Below are 19,029 nucleotides of genomic sequence, written 5' to 3' on the forward strand. Positions count from 1 at the left end.
GGTCGTCTGCCAGAAGAAGATTGAAGAATGGATTCAGAGGCTGATAAAGAAGAAGAGACTGAGAGAAGAGCTTATTCATTTCCTTGATTCACTTACATATTTATGTTGGATTCTGTAATCAAATTACAGTAATATGGACAATGGAAGAAATTAATTAAGTGGGTTTGGCATGTTATTTAGATCAATGTTATTTACAGAAACATGTAGCTAATGTGGGGCTTTTTTTTCTAAATATAACATGTGACTAAAGTAATATGCCCACATATCTCATACGTATGACCAATAATTCATCAGCCAAAATCATACAAATAACACTGCTTCAGTGTTTCTACCTCTGTCACTCCACATGCGGAACTAAAAATGGGAGTTTATGGAACATCCGGGAATTATAGGGAGTAGGACTTACTCGTCAGTGCGTCCGACAGAATTCACCTTCCGCAGTGAACAACAAGTAACATGGGGTTGTAGCGTTATCTGGGTCGAATAATCATGTTGACCTTCAAAGCATTACAGAGGAACAAAACCCTTAAATATGGAGTTCCCATGTTGGTGAGTCATAGGTTTGATACTGTCTTTTTCAGTTTCGTGACTAGACTTTTGCTCGCTAGAGAGAGGGTAGCTAGCTTAGCTATCAGTGGCTATTAGCTTATCAGCTAAAGTTAGCTAAAGTTGACTACATGAACTAGATAGCAGCTTGAGCATTAGCATCAACATGTAGGCTACAAACACGAAGAACAGTCATTATAAAATCCGATCAATTAACTCATAGCTAGCTAGTTAAGTGGTTTCGTGCCGTTAGCTGCTGAAGCGACTGACAAAATACAAGCCAATCTCCAAACAATGAAAGTACAAGTGACCTGAGACATCATCTTCAATAGATATGTTAACTAGAAGCACTAATAAATCGTCCGTCCTCTTGTTTAAACACATAACTGCATATTCATCCCTGACAGCATACAATTTTAGTTTCAATAGTTAGTGCAGTCAGAGATAGTATGAATGTACTGTATATTGATGACAATGCCTCATTATGAAACCAAAATATGGATTCTGTTTCTAAGTTGCTGGTAGTGGGAGGTTCCTTTGGGCTCCGGGAGTTCACACAGATCCGCTACGATGCTCAGAAGATCATGAAGAAGGTAAAGCAGCTGATCCAGCATAATGAAATCAACACTGTGTCCTCTGAAATGTATGAAAAACTGTCGTAGACACTGTGAAGAGGAGACCAACAGAACAGACAGGCAGTATGAGCCATCCTGAGGCGCTGAGGAGTATAACTCCCTTATAGTCCTCCGAGGTTATTTGATTCCTCAGCAATATCTTATATTCTAGAGGTATCAATTACCTTTTTATAATATAACGTTTATTTTTTACGTGTATATAATATTACCCGTTCAAATGTGTGCGTGTGTGTGAACGTTTGACTGATGATTTGATGGCACTGTGGCACCGGCACTGAGTGTTCGGCTGTAGCCCTACCCGGTAGACAGATTACTGCTCATGCGAGAGTCAGTCACGACACAGGTACGCTAGATCCTTTAGGTGTCAAAATAGCACAATGTTATCAGTGCTGCCCTCTAGGACTGGAATCGGTACATTATGTGACAGAATCATTATACCTCTATGCAGCTGGATATGCTATATACCACCTATCACTAACTAGTATCTTTGATGGGGAAAAAAAACGGTGCTCTTATATGAATAGCTATGATGATAAAATTACCCCCTATTCCCTGGATACCAAATGACCCCCCTATCCCCCTGGATACCAAATGACCCCCCTATCCCCCTGGATACCAAATGACCCCCCTATCCCCCTGGATACCAAATGACCCCCCTATCCCCCTGGATACCAAATGACCCCCCCCTATCCCCCTGGATACCAAATGACCCCCCTATCCCCCTGGATACCAAATGACCCCCCGTTTATACCGGTAACGCTCACCGCCGTTTATACCGGTAACGCTCACCGCCGTTTATACCGGTAACGCTCACCGCAATGACAGTCTCCCTCTAAACCCTGGGCCTCGGCAGTGACAGTGTCACTCTAAACCCTGGGTCTCCCTCTAAACCCTGGGTCTCAGCAGTGACAGTGTCACTCTAAACCCTGTGTCTCAGCAGTGACAGTCTCCCTCTAAACCCTGGGTCTCAGCAGTGACAGTCTCCCTCTAAACCCTGGGTCTCAGCAGTGACAGTCTCCCTCTAAACCCTGGGTCTCCCTCTAAACCCTGGGTCTCAGCAGTGACAGTGTCACTCTAAACCCTGGCCCACAGCAGTGACAGTCTCCCTCTAAACCCTGGGCCTCAGCAGTGACAGTCTCCCTCTAAACCCTGGGTCTCAGCAGTGACAGTCTCCCTCTAAACCCTGGGTCTCCCTCTAAACCCTGGGTCTCAGCAGTGACAGTGTCACTCTAAACCCTGGCCCACAGCAGTGACAGTCTCCCTCTAAACCCTGGGCCTCAGCAGTGACAGTCTCCCTCTAAACCCTTGGCCTTAGCAGTGACAGTCTCCCTCTAAACCCTGGGCCTCAGCAGTGACAGCCTCCCTCTAAACCCTGGGTCTCACTCTAAACCCTGGGCCTCACTCTAAACCCTGGGCCTCAGCAGTGACAGCCTCCCGCTAAACCCTGGGTCTCACTCTAAACCCTGGGCCTCAGCAGTGACAGTCTCCCTCTAAACCCTGGGCCTCAGCAGTGACAGCCTCCCTCTAAACCCTGGGTCTCACTCTAAACCCTGGGCCTCACTCTAAACCCTGGGCCTCAGCAGTGACAGCCTCCCGCTAAACCCTGGGTCTCCCTCTAAACCCTGGGTCTCAGCAGTGACAGTCTCCCTCTAAACCCTGGGCCTCAGCAGTGACAGCCTCCCTCTAAACCCTGGGCCTCAGCAGTGACAGCCTCCCGCTAAACCCTGGGTCTCACTCTAAACCCTGGGCCTCAGCAGTGACAGTCTCCCTCTAAACCCTGGGTCTCACTCTAAACCCTGGGCCTCAGCAGTGACAGTCTCCCTCTAAACCCTGGGCCTCAGCAGTGACAGTCTCCCTCTAAACCCTGGGTCTCAGCAGTGACAGTCTCCCTCTAAACCCTGGGTCTCAGCAGTGACAGTCTCCCTCTAAACCCTGGGCCTCAGCAGTGACAGCCTCCCTCTAAACCCTGGGCCTCAGCAGTAACAGTCTCCCTCTAAACCCTGGGCCTCAGCAGTGACAGTCTCCCTCTAAACCCTGGGTCTCAGCAGTGACAGTCTCCCTCTAAACCCTGGGTCTCCCTCTAAACCCTGGGTCTCAGCAGTGACAGTGTCACTCTAAACCCTGGCCCACAGCAGTGACAGTCTCCCTCTAAACCCTGGGCCTCAGCAGTGACAGTCTCCCTCTAAACCCTTGGCCTTAGCAGTGACAGTCTCCCTCTAAACCCTGGGCCTCAGCAGTGACAGCCTCCCTCTAAACCCTGGGTCTCACTCTAAACCCTGGGCCTCACTCTAAACCCTGGGCCTCAGCAGTGACAGCCTCCCGCTAAACCCTGGGTCTCACTCTAAACCCTGGGCCTCAGCAGTGACAGTCTCCCTCTAAACCCTGGGCCTCAGCAGTGACAGCCTCCCTCTAAACCCTGGGTCTCACTCTAAACCCTGGGCCTCACTCTAAACCCTGGGCCTCAGCAGTGACAGCCTCCCGCTAAACCCTGGGTCTCCCTCTAAACCCTGGGTCTCAGCAGTGACAGTCTCCCTCTAAACCCTGGGCCTCAGCAGTGACAGCCTCCCTCTAAACCCTGGGCCTCAGCAGTGACAGCCTCCCGCTAAACCCTGGGTCTCACTCTAAACCCTGGGCCTCAGCAGTGACAGTCTCCCTCTAAACCCTGGGTCTCACTCTAAACCCTGGGCCTCAGCAGTGACAGTCTCCCTCTAAACCCTGGGCCTCAGCAGTGACAGTCTCCCTCTAAACCCTGGGTCTCAGCAGTGACAGTCTCCCTCTAAACCCTGGGTCTCAGCAGTGACAGTCTCCCTCTAAACCCTGGGCCTCAGCAGTGACAGCCTCCCTCTAAACCCTGGGCCTCAGCAGTAACAGTCTCCCTCTAAACCCTGGGCCTCAGCAGTGACAGCCTCCCTCTAAACCCTGGGTCTCAGCAGTGACAGCCTCCCTCTAAACCCTGGGTCTCAGCAGTGACAGTCTCCCTCTAAACCCTGGGCCTCAGCAGTGACAGCCTCCCTCTAAACCCTGGGCCTCAGCAGTGACAGACTCCCTCTAAACCCTGGATCTCACTCTAAACCCTGGATCTCCCTCTAAACCCTGGGCCTCAGCAGTGACAGTCTCCCTCTAAACCCTGGATCTCACTCTAAACCCTGGATCTCCCTCTAAACCCTGGGTCTCAGCAGTGACAGTCTCCCTCTAAACCCTGGGCCTCAGCAGTGACAGCCTCCCTCTAAACCCTGGGCCTCAGCAGTAACAGTCTCCCTCTAAACCCTGGGCCTCAGCAGTGACAGCCTCCCTCTAAACCCTGGGTCTCAGCAGTGACAGCCTCCCTCTAAACCCTGGGTCTCAGCAGTGACAGTCTCCCTCTAAACCCTGGGCCTCAGCAGTGACAGCCTCCCTCTAAACCCTGGGCCTCAGCAGTGACAGTCTCCCTCTAAACCCTGGATCTCCCTCTAAACCCTGGATCTAACTCTAAACCCTGGGCCTCAGCAGTGACAGTCTCCCTCTAAACCCTGGGCCTCCCTCTAAACCCTGGATCTCCCTCTAAACCCTGGATCTCACTCTAAACCCTGGGCCTCAGCAGTGACAGTCTCACTCTAAACCCTGGATCTCCCTCTAAACCCTGGATCTCCCTCTAAACCCTGGATCTCCCTCTAAACCCTGGATCTCACTCTAAACCCTGGGCCTCAGCAGTGACAGTCTCACTCTAAACCCTGGATCTCCCTCTAAACCCTGGATCTCCCTCTAAACCCTGGATCTCCCTCTAAACCCTGGATCTCACTCTAAACCCTGGGCCTCAGCAGTGACAGTCTCACTCTAAACCCTGGATCTCACTCTAAACCCTGGATCTCACTCTAAACCCTGGATCTCCCTCTAAACCCTGGATCTCACTCTAAACCCTGGCCCACAGCAGTGACAGTCTCCCTCTAAACCCTGGGCCTCAGCAGTGACAGTCTCCCTCTAAACCCTTGGCCTCAGCAGTGACAGTCTCCCTCTAAACCCTGGGCCTCAGCAGTGACAGCCTCCCTCTAAACCCTGGGTCTCACTCTAAACCCTGGGCCTCCCTCTAAACCCTGGGCCTCAGCAGTGACAGCCTCCCGCTAAACCCTGGGTCTCACTCTAAACCCTGGGCCTCAGCAGTGACAGTCTCCCTCTAAACCCTGGGCCTCAGCAGTGACAGCCTCCCTCTAAACCCTGGGTCTCACTCTAAACCCTGGGCCTCACTCTAAACCCTGGGCCTCAGCAGTGACAGCCTCCCGCTAAACCCTGGGTCTCACTCTAAACCCTGGGCCTCAGCAGTGACAGTCTCCCTCTAAACCCTGGGTCTCAGCAGTGACAGTCTCCCTCTAAACCCTGGGCCTCAGCAGTGACAGCCTCCCTCTAAACCCTGGGCCTCAGCAGTGACAGCCTCCCGCTAAACCCTGGGTCTCACTCTAAACCCTGGGCCTCAGCAGTGACAGTCTCCCTCTAAACCCTGGGCCTCACTCTAAACCCTGGGCCTCAGCAGTGACAGTCTCCCTCTAAACCCTGGGCCTCAGCAGTGACAGTCTCCCTCTAAACCCTGGGTCTCAGCAGTGACAGTCTCCCTCTAAACCCTGGGCCTCAGCAGTGACAGCCTCCCTCTAAACCCTGGGCCTCAGCAGTGACAGCCTCCCTCTAAACCCTGGGTCTCAGCAGTGACAGTCTCCCTCTAAACCCTGGGTCTCAGCAGTGACAGTCTCCCTCTAAACCCTGGGCCTCAGCAGTGACAGCCTCCCTCTAAACCCTGGGCCTCAGCAGTAACAGTCTCCCTCTAAACCCTGGGCCTCAGCAGTGACAGCCTCCCTCTAAACCCTGGGTCTCAGCAGTGACAGCCTCCCTCTAAACCCTGGGTCTCAGCAGTGACAGTCTCCCTCTAAACCCTGGGCCTCAGCAGTGACAGCCTCCCTCTAAACCCTGGGCCTCAGCAGTGACAGTCTCCCTCTAAACCCTGGGCCTCAGCAGTGACAGCCTCCCTCTAAACCCTGGGCCTCAGCAGTGACAGTCTCCCTCTAAACCCTGGGCCTCAGCAGTGACAGCCTCCCTCTAAACCCTGGGCCTCAGCAGTGACAGTCTCCCTCTAAACCCTGGGCCTCAGCAGTGACAGCCTCCCTCTAAACCCTGGGCCTCAGCAGTGACAGTCTCCCTCTAAACCCTGGATCTCACTCTAAACCCTGGATCTCCCTCTAAACCCTGGGCCTCAGCAGTGACAGTCTCCCTCTAAACCCTGGATCTCACTCTAAACCCTGGATCTCCCTCTAAACCCTGGGTCTCAGCAGTGACAGCCTCCCTCTAAACCCTGGGCCTCAGCAGTAACAGTCTCCCTCTAAACCCTGGGCCTCAGCAGTGACAGCCTCCCTCTAAACCCTGGGTCTCAGCAGTGACAGCCTCCCTCTAAACCCTGGGTCTCAGCAGTGACAGTCTCCCTCTAAACCCTGGGCCTCAGCAGTGACAGCCTCCCTCTAAACCCTGGGCCTCAGCAGTGACAGTCTCCCTCTAAACCCTGGATCTCCCTCTAAACCCTGGATCTCACTCTAAACCCTGGGCCTCAGCAGTGACAGTCTCCCTCTAAACCCTGGGCCTCCCTCTAAACCCTGGATCTCCCTCTAAACCCTGGATCTCACTCTAAACCCTGGGCCTCAGCAGTGACAGTCTCACTCTAAACCCTGGATCTCCCTCTAAACCCTGGATCTCCCTCTAAACCCTGGATCTCCCTCTAAACCTTGGATCTCACTCTAAACCCTGGGCCTCAGCAGTGACAGTCTCACTCTAAACCCTGGGCCTCCCTCTAAACCCTGGGCCTCCCTCTAAACCCTGGATCTCCCTCTAAACCCTGGATCTCACTCTAAACCCTGGGCCTCAGCAGTGACAGTCTCACTCTAAACCCTGGGCCTCCCTCTAAACCCTGGGCCTCCCTCTAAACCCTGGATCTCCCTCTAAACCCTGGATCTCCCTCTAAACCCTGGATCTCACTCTAAACCCTGGATCTCACTCTAAACCCTGGATCTCACTCTAAACCCTGGATCTCACTCTAAACCCTGGATCTCACTCTAAACCCTGGATCTCACTCTAAACCCTGGATCTCACTCTAAACCCTGGATCTCACTCTAAACCCTGGATCTCACTCTAAACCCTGGATCTTACTCTAAACCCTGGATCTTACTCTAAACCCTGGATCTCACTCTAAACCCTGGGCCTCAGCAGTGACTGCTGCTTCTGTGATTGTGTGTTTTTAAGTTTTTGTGTGTGTGTGGCATCTGCGTGTGTGAGAGAAATAATCTAATGTATGCCAAGGCCTGGCTAAATAGCCGTGGGTTGGAGTGCAGTTCACACACACACACACACACGTTAGCTACAGTACGTTACTCTACAAACCACTCCATCTTCCCTCCCAGACAGCGACCTAGTTAAGTCTTAAAGCCGCTGACTGTCTCTATGACCCAATTAGAGCTCTTTCTCAATGACTCATTCCATTGAAGCCCCTCCAGACCAACATGGGTTGAATCCCAAATGGCTCCCTATGTCAGGGGGGGTCCAACTCATTCTGTGGAGGGACTCGTGTCCATAGGTTTATTAAAAACAATTTTTTATTCCCTTTCAATTAAGACCTAGACAACCAGGTGAGGGGAGTTCCTTACCAATTAGGGACCTTCATTAATCAATCAAGTAGGTAGCCGGCAGGGTAGCTTAGTGGTTAGAGCGTTGGGCCAGTAACCGAAAGGTTGCTAGATCAAATCCCCAAGGTTTAAAAAAATCTGTCATTCTGCCCCTGAACAAGGCAGTTATCCCACTGTTCCTCGGTAGGCCGTCATTGTAAATAAGAATTTGTTCTTAACTGACTTGCCTAGTTAAATAAAAGGTTAAATAAAAATGTGAAAGTACAAGCGAGGAGGGAGAACCCGCAGACACGATGTCATTTGGGACTCCCCTCTAGAGTTGGTCTCCCATCCGGGTTCCTTCCCATCTAGAGTTGGTCTCACCTCAGGGTTCCTTCCCTCCCTTCTAGAGTTGGTCTCCTCTCAGGGTTCCTTCCCTCCCATCTAGAGTTGGTCTCCCCTCAGGGTTCCTTCCCTCCCTTCTAGAGTTGCTCCCATCAGGTTTCCTTCCCATCTAGAGTTGGTCTCCTCTCAGGGTTCCTTCCCTCCCATCTAGAGTTGGTCTCCTCTCAGGTTTTCTTCCCTCTAGAGTTGGTCTCCTCTCAGGGTTCCTTCCCTCCCTCTAGAGTTGGTCTCCTCTCAGGGTTCCTTCCCTCCCCTCTAGAGTTGGTCTCCCATCAGGGTTCCTTCCCTCCCATCTAGAGTTGGTCTCCTCTCAGGGTTCCTTCCCTCCCCTCTAGAGTTGGTCTCCCATCAGGGTTCCTTCCCTCCCCTCTAGAGTTGGTCTCCCATCAGGGTTCCTTCCCATCTAGAGTTGGTCTCCTCTCAGGGTTCCTTCCCTCCCCTCTAGAGTTGGTCTCCCATCAGGGTTCCTTCCCTCCCCTCTAGAGTTGGTCTCCCATCAGGGTTCCTTCCCATCTAGAGTTGGTCTCCCATCAGGGTTCCTTCCCATCTAGAGTTGGTCTCCCATCAGGGTTCCTTCCCATCTAGAGTTGGTCTCCTCTCAGGGTTCCTTCCCTCCCCTCTAGAGTTGGTCTCCCATCAGGGTTCCTTCCCATCTAGAGTTGGTCTCCCATCAGGGTTCCTTCCCATCTAGAGTTGGTCTCCTCTCAGGGTTCCTTCCCTCCCCTCTAGAATTGGTCTCCCATCAGGGTTCCTTCCCATCTAGAGTTGGTCTCCCATCAGGGTTCCTTCCCATCTAGAGTTGGTCTCCTCTCAGGGTTCCTCCCATCTAGAGTTGGTCTCCTCTCAGGGTTCCTCCCATCTAGAGTTGGTCTCCTCTCAGGATCCCTCCCATCTAGAGTTGGTCTCCTCTCAGGGTTCCTTCCCATCTAGAGTTGGTCTCCTCTCAGGGTTCCTTCCCATCTAGAGTTGGTCTCCTCTCAGGGTTTCTTCCCTACCTCTAGAGTTGGTCTCCTCTCAGGGTTTCTTCCCTACCTCTAGAGTTGGTCTCCTCTCAGGGTTCCTTCCCTCCCCTCTAGAGTTGGTCTCCCATCAGGGTTCCTTCCCATCTAGTGTTGGTCTCCCATCAGGGTTCCTTCCCATCTAGAGTTGGTCTCCTCTCAGGGTTCCTCCCATCTAGAGTTGGTCTCCTCTCAGGGTTCCTTCCCTCCCACCTAGAGTTGGTCTCCTCTCAGGGTTCCTTCCCTCCCATCTAGAGTTGGTCTCCTCTCAGGGTTCCTTCCCATCTAGAGTTTGTCTCCTCTCAGGGTTCCTTCCCATCTAGAGTTGGTCTCCTCTCAGGGTTCCTTCCCATCTAGAGTTGGTCTCCTCTCAGGGTTCCTTCCCATCTAGAGTTGGTCTCCTCTCAGGGTTCCTTCCCTCCCACCTAGAGTTGGTCTCCTCTCAGGGTTCCTTCCCTCCCATCTAGAGTTGGTCTCCTCTCAGGGTTCCTTCCCTCCCATCTAGAGTTGGTCTCCTCTCAGGGTTCCTTCCCATCTAGAGTTTGTCTCCTCTCAGGGTTCCTTCCCATCTAGAGTTGGTCTCCCATCAAGGATCCTCCCCTTCCATCTAGAGTTGGTCTCCCATCAGGGTTCCTCCCCTTCCATCTAGAGTTGGTCTCCTCTCAGGATACCTCCCATCTAGAGTTGGTCTCCTCTCAGGATTCCTCCCATCTAGAGTTGGTCTCCTCTCAGGGTTTCTTCCCATCTAGAGTTGGTCTCCTCTCAGGGTTCCTTCCCATCTAGAGTTGGTCTCCTCTCAGGGTTCCTTCCATCTAGAGTTGGTCTCCTCTCAGGGTTTCTTCCCATCTAGAGTTGGTCTCCTCTCAGGGTTCCTTCCCACCTAGAGTTGGTCTCCTCTCAGGGTTCCTTCCCATCTAGAGTTGGTCTCCTCTCAGGGTTCCTTCCCATCTAGAGTTGGTCTCCTCTCAGGGTTCCTTCCCATCTAGATTTGGTCTCCTCTCAGGGTTCCTTCCCATCTAGAGTTGGTCTCCTCTCAGGGTTTCTTCCCATCTAGAGTTGGTATCCTCTCAGGGTTTCTTCCCATCTAGAGTTGGTCTCCTCTCAGGGTTCCTTCCCTCCCCTCTAGAGTTGGTCTCCTCTCAGGGTTCCTTCCCATCTAGAGTTGGTCTCCTCTCAGGGTTTCTTCCCATCTAGAGTTGGTCTCCTCTCAGGGTTCCTTCCCATCTAGAGTTGGTCTCCTCTCAGGGTTTCTTCCCATCTAGAGTTGGTATCCTCTCAGGGTTTCTTCCCATCTAGAGTTGGTCTCCTCTCAGGGTTCCTTCCCTCCCCTCTAGAGTTGGTCTCCCATCAGGGTTCCTTCCCTCCCATCTAGAGTTGGTCTCCTCTCAGGGTTCCTTCCCTCCCCTCTAGAGTTGGTCTCCCATCAGGGTTCCTTCCCTCCCCTCTAGAGTTGGTCTCCCATCAGGGTTCCTTCCCATCTAGAGTTGGTCTCCTCTCAGGGTTTCTTCCCATCTAGAGTTGGTCTCCTCTCAGGGTTTCTTCCCATCTAGAGTTGGTCTCCTCTCAGGGTTTCTTCCCATCTAGAGTTGGTCTCCTCTCAGGGTTTCTTCCCATCTAGAGTTGGTCTCCTCTCAGGGTTCCTTCCCATCTAGAGTTGGTCTCCTCTCAGGGTTCCTTCCCATCTAGAGTTGGTCTCCTCTCAGGGTTTCTTCCCTACCTCTAGAGTTGGTCTCCTCTCAGGGTTCCCTCCCATCTAGAGTTGGTCTCCTCTCAGGGTTCCCTCCCATCTAGAGTTGTCTCCCATCAGGGTTCCTCCCTTCCCATCTAGAGTTGGTCTCCCATCAGGGTTCCTCCCCTCCCATCTAGAGTTGGTCTCCTCTCAGGGTTCCTTCCCTCCCTCAAGAGTTTGTCTCTTCTCAGGGTTCCTTCCCTCCCATCTAGAGTTGGTCTCCTCTCAGGGTTCCTTCCCTCCCATCTAGAGTTGGTCTCCTCTCAGGGTTCCTTCCCTCCCCTCTAGAGTTGGTCTCCCATCAGGGTTCCTTCCCATCTAGAGTTGGTCTCCTCTTAGGGTTCCTTCCCATCTAGAGTTGGTCTCCTCTCAGGGTTCCTTCCCATCTAGAGTTGGTCTCCCCTCAGGGTTCCTTCCCTCCCCTCTAGAGTTGGTCTCCCATCAGGGTTCCTTCCCATCTAGAGTTGGTCTCCTCTCAGGGTTTCTTCCCTCTAGAGTTGGTCTCCTCTCAGAGTTTCTTCCCTCTAGAGTTGGTCTCCTCTCAAGGTTTCTTCCCTATCTCTAGAGTTGGTCTCCTCTCAGGGTTCCTTCCCTCCCTCTAGAGTTGGTCTCCTCTCAGGGTTCCTTCCCTCCCCTCTAGAGTTGGTCTCCCATCAGGGTTCCTTCCCATCTAGAGTTGGTCTCCTCTCAGGGTTTCTTCCCTCTAGAGTTGGTCTCCTCTCAGAGTTTCTTCCCTCTAGAGTTGGTCTCCTCTCAGTGTTCCTTCCCATCTAGAGTTGGTCTCCTCTCAGGGTTTCTTCCCTACCTCTAGAGTTGGTCTCCTCTCAGGGTTTCTTCCCTACCTCTAGAGTTGGTCTCCTCTCAGGGTTTCTTCCCTACCTCTAGAGTTGGTCTCCTCTCAGGGTTCCTTCCCATCTAGAGTTGGTCTCCTCTCAGGGTTCCTTCCCATCTAGAGTTGGTCTCCTCTCAGGGTTCCTTCCCATCTAGAGTTGGTCTCCTCTCAAGGTTTCTTCCCTACCTCTAGAGTTGGTCTCCCATCAGGGTTCCTCCCTTCCCATCTAGAGTTGGTCTCCCATCAGGGTTCCTCCCCTCCCATCTAGAGTTGGTCTCCTCTCAGGGTTCCTCCCATCTAGAGTTGGTCTCCTCTCAGGGTTCCTCCCCTCCCACCGCAGTCTGTTACACTACGCTCAGCCTTTTGGGGGTTTTAGTGTAATGTTTCGTTAAGTGCTCAGTGTCAAAGAGGTACACAAATTAAATTATTGGCTTTATTTCAAAATGATTGTAATATGCTACAGCTAAGAAAAGACAGAAAGCGACCTCTCCCAAGTCATCTGGCTTGGCTGGTAAGCTGGCTGTTTTACTCAACCTGGTGACATTTCTCCAAATTAAGCTGAATAATTGATCAGGGAAACAGGGCCATTTGTAATTGTGCCAACTCTCTGGGTAGAGAAGAGACAGGGGAAGAGGGGTGTAACTTCTGGCTGTGAATGAGTCAGCTTAGTGCTCATCTTTTCTACGCTGCCAGTTTTCTTCTCTCCGACTTGCCAGCTAGAAACTAGACTACCTCTGGCTTCTGTCATCATTTATACATTACAGAAATAATAGATGGAGAGAAGGGCATGGAGGGGGGGGAGGGAGGAGGGAAGGGCATGAGGAGGGAAGGGGAGGTAGGAGGAGGAGGGGGTGGAGAAGGGCATGAGGAGGGAAGAGGGTGAGGGAAGGGCAATGAGGAGGGGGAGGAGGGAAGGGCATGAGAAAGGGAAGGAGGAGGAGGCTGTCTCATTTTGATTGTCAAGAGTTCTTCTCCCCCCCTTCCCTCCTCCTCCTCTTCCCCTTCCTCCCTCCCTCCCTCCTCCTCTCCCCCTTCCTCCCTCATGCCCCCCCCCCCCCCCCCCCCCCCCCCCATTCAGTTGAGAGCTGTGATTTAGACCAGCTGTGTGTTTCAGAAAATGTACATGATCAAATATACAGTTTGTTCACCAGATCACAGTTCAGATCGGTGTGTCGGTCTGTGTGTGTGAATAAGGAGCTGCCTTGTGTGTGTGTGTGTGGCACAAACCATTCCTCTCTTCTTCTCTCTCCTCCAGCTGGATCCCACCCTAGAGGCCAAGGTGAACCCCCAGAAACAGTCTGTTATCCTGGAGGAGGAGTACCAGGTAGGTGTCTGATGGACGAGGGGAGTTGATCTGTGTTTGTACTGTAATGCTGTATTCTCTGATACCATCCTGGAAGACTCAAGGATATGATTCTTCCTTATCTTTAATCATTAAATATGTTATCTACTACACCCCCCCCCCCCCCCCTGGTGTTCTGTTATCTACTAAAACCTCCTGGTGTTCTGTTATCTACTAAAACCTCCTGGTGTTCTGTTATCTACTAAAACCTCCTGGTGTTCTGTTATCTACTAAAACCTCCTGGTGTTCTGTTATCTACTAAAACCTCCTGGTGTTCTGTTATCTACTAAAACCTCCTGGTGTTCTGTTATCTACTAAAACCTCCTGGTGTTCTGTTATCTACTAAAACCTCCTGGTGTTCTGTTATCTACTAAAACCTCCTGGTGTTCTGTTATCTACTAAAACCTCCTGGTGTTCTGTTATCTACTAAAACCTCCTGGTGTTCTGTTATCTACTAAAACCTCCTGGTGTTCTGTTATCTACTAAAACCTCCTGGTGTTCTGTTATCTACTAAAACCTCATGGTGTTCTGTTATCTACTAAAACCTCCTCCTCCCTGGTGTTCTGTTATCTACTAAAACCTCCTGGTGTTCTGTTATCTACTAAAACCTCCCGGTGTTCTGTTATCTACTAAAACCTCCTGGTGTTCTGTTATCTACTAAAACCTCATGGTGTTCTGTTATCTACTAAAACCTCCTCCTCCCTGGTGTTCTGTTATCTACTAAAACCTCCTGGTGTTCTGTTATCTACTAAAACCTCCTGGTGTTCTGTTATCTACTAAAACCTCCTGGTGTTCTGTTATCTACTAAAACCTCCTGGTGTTCTGTTATCTACTAAAACCTCCTGGTGTTCTGTTATCTACTAAAACCTCATGGTGTTCTGTTATCTACTAAAACCTCCTCCTCCCTGGTGTTCTGTTATCTACTAAAACCTCCTGGTGTTCTGTTATCTACTAAAACCTCCCGGTGTTCTGTTATCTACTAAAACCTCCTGGTGTTCTGTTATCTACTAAAACCTCCTGGTGTTCTGTTATCTATCTATCTGGGGCGGCAGGGTAGCCTAGTGGTTAGAGCGTTGGACTAGTAACCGGAAGGTTGTGAGTTCAAACCCCCGAGCTGACAAGGTACAAATCTGTCGTTCTGCCCCTGAACAGGCAGTTAACCCACTGTTCCCAGGCCGTCATTGAAAATAAGAATTTGTTCTTAACTGACTTGCCTGGTTAAATAAAGGTAAAAATAAAAAAATAAAAAAATCTACTAAAACCTCCTGGTGTTCTGTTATCTACTAAAACCTCCTGCTGTTCTGTTATCTACTAAAACCTCCTCCTCCCTGGTGTTCTGTTATCTACTAAAACCTCCTCCTCCCTGGTGTTCTGTTATCTACTAAAACCTCCTCCTCCCTGGTGTTCTGTTATCTACTAAAACCTCCTGGTGTGCTGTGGAGGTTTTCGTAAAACCTCCTCCTGGTGTTCAGTGTTGACCTGATCCTATCCCTGACGTGTAGAGTAAAGCCCCTAACCCTGTCCTGTTGTCTCTCTGTCCCAACAACAGAAGATGAAGGATATAAACCTGGAGGAGTGGAGGAACATCAGAGGTCCTCGTCCCTGGGAAGACTCCAAGGAATACCAAGAGCAGCAGCGCTCCAGACAGGGCAAGGCAGCGTGATGGAGATATGCCTCGGAATACCGCTGACCAGAGGCCCGTACGGTTTGCAACAGGATATACTGAGTGAGATGGGAAGACACAGGGCCAAGTTATCACCAAGGCCAATGGCTTGAGGAATATAATATGTATTTATCGTCGTAACTCAAAGTAACGAAACCTTTGAGTCAATGAGAGTTTTGGAAATGGACAGTTGAATCTGTGATCCAATTGTATGTAAACAACAAATGTGCATGTCTTATATGTTATATAAAAAAATGTAATGTTTTGAAATACGAGTCTGTGTCCAATATGGCCACTAGGTGGCATAGTGTCTTGCCACTAGGTGGCATGTGCATTGGTACACATACCTGGTACATGCCTCGGCAATTGTCATGATGAGAAAATGAACCACTAGGCCTGTGTGGAGAGGTTATGATATGAACCACTAGGTCTGTGTGGAGTGGTTATGATATGAACCACTAGGTCTGTGTGGAGTGGTTAGGATATGAACCACTAGGCCTGTGTGGAGAGGTTAGAATATGAACCACTAGGCCTGTGTGGAGAGATTAGGATATGAACCACTGGGCCTGTGTGGTTATGATATGAACCACTAGGCCTGTGTGGAGAGGTTAGAATATGAACCACTAGGCCTGTGTGGAGAGGTTATGATATGAACCACTAGGCCTGTGTGGTTATGATATGAACCACTAGGCCTGTGTGGAGAGGTTATGATATGAACCACTAGGCCTGTGTGGTTAGGATATGAACCACTAGGCCTGTGTGGTTAGGATATGAACCACTAGGCCTGTGTGGTTATGATATGAACCACTAGGCCTGTGTGGAAAGGTTAGGATGTGAACCACTAGGCCTGTGTGGTTAGGATATGAACCACTAGGCCTGTGTGGTTATGATATGAACCACTAGGCCTGTGTGGAGAGGTTAGGATATGAACCACTAGGCCTGTGTGGAGAGGTTAGGATATGAACCACTAGGCCTGTGTGGTTATGATATGAACCACTAGGTCTGTGTGGAGTGGTTAGAATATGAACCACTAGGCCTGTGTGGTTAGGATATGAACCACTAGGCCTGTGTGGAGAGGTTATGATATGAACCACTAGGCCTGTGTGGAGAGGTTAGGATATGAACCACTAAGCCTGTGTGGAGAGGTAAGGATATGAACCACTAGGCCTGTGTGGAGAGGTTAGGATATGAACCACTAGGCCTGTGTGGAGAGGTTAGAATTTGAACCACTAGGCCTGTGTGGAGAGGTTAGGATATGAACCACTAGGCCTGTGTGGAGCGGTTAGGATATGAACCACTAGGCCTGTGTGGAGAGGTTAGGATATGAACCACTAGGCCTGTGTGGTTAGGATATGAACCTCTAGGCCTGCGTGGAGAGGTTAGGATATGAACCACTAGGCCTGTGTGGAGCGGTTAGGATATGAACCACTAGGCCTGTGTGGAGAGGTTAGAATATGAACCACTAGGCCTGTGTGGAGAGGTTAGGATATGAACCACTAGGCCTGTGTGGAGAGGTTAGGATATGAACCACTAGGCCTGTGTGGAGAGGTTAGGATATGAACCACTAGGCCTGTGTGGAGAGGTTAGGATATGAACCACTAGACCTGTGTGGAGAGGTTAGGATATGAACCACTAGGCCTGTGTGGAGAGGTTAGGATATGAACCACTAGACCTGTGTGGAGAGGTTAGGATATGAACCACTAGGTCTGTGTGGTCTCACTAGGTCTCTTCACCTTGTGGACTCTTCACCTGCTGGACTCTTCACCTTGTGGACTCTTCACTTGCTGGACTCTTCACCTTGTGGACTCTTCGCCTAGTGGACTCTTCACCTAGTGGACTCTTCACCTAGTGGACTCTTCACCCAGCACTAGGCTGTTGGTAGGACTCTTCACCCAGCACTAGGCTGTTGGTAGGACCCTTCACCCAGTCCTAGGCTGTTGGTAGGACTCTTCACCCAGCACTAGGCTGTTGGTAGGACCCTTCACCCAGCACTAGGCTGTTGGTAGGACCCTTCACCCAGTCCTAGGCTGTTGGTAGGACTCTTCACCCAGTCCTAGGCTGTTGGTAGGACCCTTCACCCAGTCCTAGGCTGTTGGTAGGACTCTTCACCCAGCACTAGGCTGTTGGTAGGACTCTTCACCCAGTCCTAGGCTGTTGGTAGGACTCTTCACCCAGTCCTAGGCTGTTGGTAGGACTCTTCACCCAGTCCTAGGCTGTTGGTAGGACCCTTCACCCAGTCCTAGGCTGTTGGTAGGACTCTTCACCCAGCACTAGGCTGTTGGTAGGACTCTTCACCCAGCACTAGGCTGTTGGTAGGACTCTTCCCTCAGTTCTAGGCTGTTGGAAAAAGTACATGACACTTTTAGAGCTGTTCAGAGAGAAAAGAGAAGATGCATTGCTGGTCAAAAGTAGTGCACTATCTAGGGAATAGGGTGCCATCTGGTCAAAAGTAGTGCACTATCTAGGGAATAGGGTGCCATCTGGTCAAAAGTAGTGCACTACATTGGGAATTGGTTACCATTTGAGACGTAGCCAGGGACTCTGATGACTCCGAGTGTTAATGGAGAGACAATAAAGGGGATGATATACCTACCTGCTGCAACACGACCGGCTTTGTAGTGGTGCTCAGCACACACTCTTAAAAACACATTCACAAAGACACACTCACTCCTGTGACTCACTCGTTTTCGCTCTCTCTCTCTCGCTCTCTCTCTCCTCTTTCTCTGTTTCTACCTCTCCCCCTCTTTCTGTTTCTCTCTCTCTGTCTCTCTCTCTTCTGTCTCTGTTTCTCTCTCTCTCTCTCTCTCTCTCTTCTGTCTCTGTTTCTCTCTCTCTCTGTCCCTCTCTCTCTCTGTCCCTATCTCTCTCTCTCTCTCTCTCTCTTTCTCTCTCTGTCTCTGTTTGTCTCTCTCTCTCTCTCTCTCTCTCTCTCTCTCTCTTCTGTCTCTGTTTCTCCCTCTCCCCCTCTTTCTCCTCTCTCGCTCATACAGGGTAATTTATAGATATTAGAAAACATCACATCCTCCTTTCATGTTTTCCTAAGGTGTCGTAAAAGGCCTACCTCCCCCTTCCCTCTATGTCCCTGTCTGACTGGCTGGCTGTTGTGTTGGTGCTTTAAAATGGCAGACATTTCATCTGATTTTATTACAGTGATATTATGCAAATATAACAATTGTTCTTAAAATTATAATTGGGGTTTTATTTACATCAAGTAGATAACGTTGAGTGACTGCTAATGCTGCGCGCACACACACACGCACACACGCACGCACGCACGCACGCACGCACACACACACACACACACAAAGCACACAAAGCACACAAAGCACACAAAGCACACAAAGCACATAAACAAAGCAACCCTAATAACTGTTTACCAAGAGCTTTTTTTTTTATTATTGTTTTAGCTCAGAGGATGACAACAGTGTCACAGCAACTAGCAGCTTTACATGAGAGGATTATAGTTCTACAAATCTGGATCTGACCCACTGTGTTGTCATTGGTCCCCGTATTGGGGCCCCTACCCTACCACCCAATGGCAATGCCCTGTGAGCCAGTTGACAGGGTAACATAACATATTATACGTTACTGTACTAGGGGGTGTAAAACGTCTGGTTACTTGCCATCCTATTTCTTTCCAGATATCCTGGTTTTGGAGGATTCTGGATTTCCAGTTTCTTCCTTCCTGATTCCAGGATTTTTGGGGGAAGACTACTGGAATTTGACAACCCTAAACTGTATATTTCTGTCTGTCATTGACAGTGCCCCCAGAAAGTATTCACACCCCTTGTCTTTTTCCACATTTTGTTGATTTAAAATGGATTAAATGTTGATTTGTTTTTTGTCACAGGCCTACACACAATACCCCATAATGTCAAGGTGGAATTATGTTTTTAGAAATGTTTACAGATTCATTAAAAATTAAAAGCTGAAATGTCTTGAGTCAATCAGTTTTAAAAAATGAAAATGAAATACTTAACAAGTCACGTAATAAGTTGCATGGACTCACTCTGTGAGCAATAATAGTGTTTACCATGATTTTTGAATGACTACCTCATCTCTGTACCCCACACATCTGTAAGGTCCCTCATTCGAGGAGTGAATTTCAAACACAGATTCAACCACAAGGCTTCCTAAATTCTATCAGCATATCGAATGTGCTGCATGTGCTGGTAGCATTCTGGATCATTGCAACTCTAACTTCCACGATGTATACAAAGCCCTCCCCCACCCTCCCTTTGGCAAATCTGACCATGACTCCATTTTGT

General features: G+C 50.1%; 1 protein-coding gene across 2 annotated transcripts; it reads left to right on the top strand.

Annotated features, from left to right (window-relative positions):
* The first annotated feature begins 386 nt into the window (after positions 1-386).
* cox16 (cytochrome c oxidase assembly factor COX16) lies at positions 387-15,031 on the top strand. 2 transcript variants are annotated; one of them, XM_036962210.2, is made up of 4 exons: positions 387-549; positions 1,062-1,139; positions 13,012-13,080; positions 14,648-15,031. In XM_036962210.2, the coding sequence occupies exons 1-4, from the start codon at positions 490-492 to the stop codon at positions 14,759-14,761; spliced, it is 321 nt and encodes a 106-aa protein (XP_036818105.1). In that variant the 5' UTR covers positions 387-489; the 3' UTR covers positions 14,762-15,031.
* The last annotated feature ends 3,998 nt before the right edge of the window (positions 15,032-19,029 follow it).

This window comes from Oncorhynchus mykiss, chromosome 25 (genome assembly GCF_057628025.1).
Source record: "Oncorhynchus mykiss isolate SJ-2025 chromosome 25, ASM5762802v1, whole genome shotgun sequence".
Taxonomy (NCBI): Eukaryota; Metazoa; Chordata; class Actinopteri; order Salmoniformes; family Salmonidae; genus Oncorhynchus; species Oncorhynchus mykiss.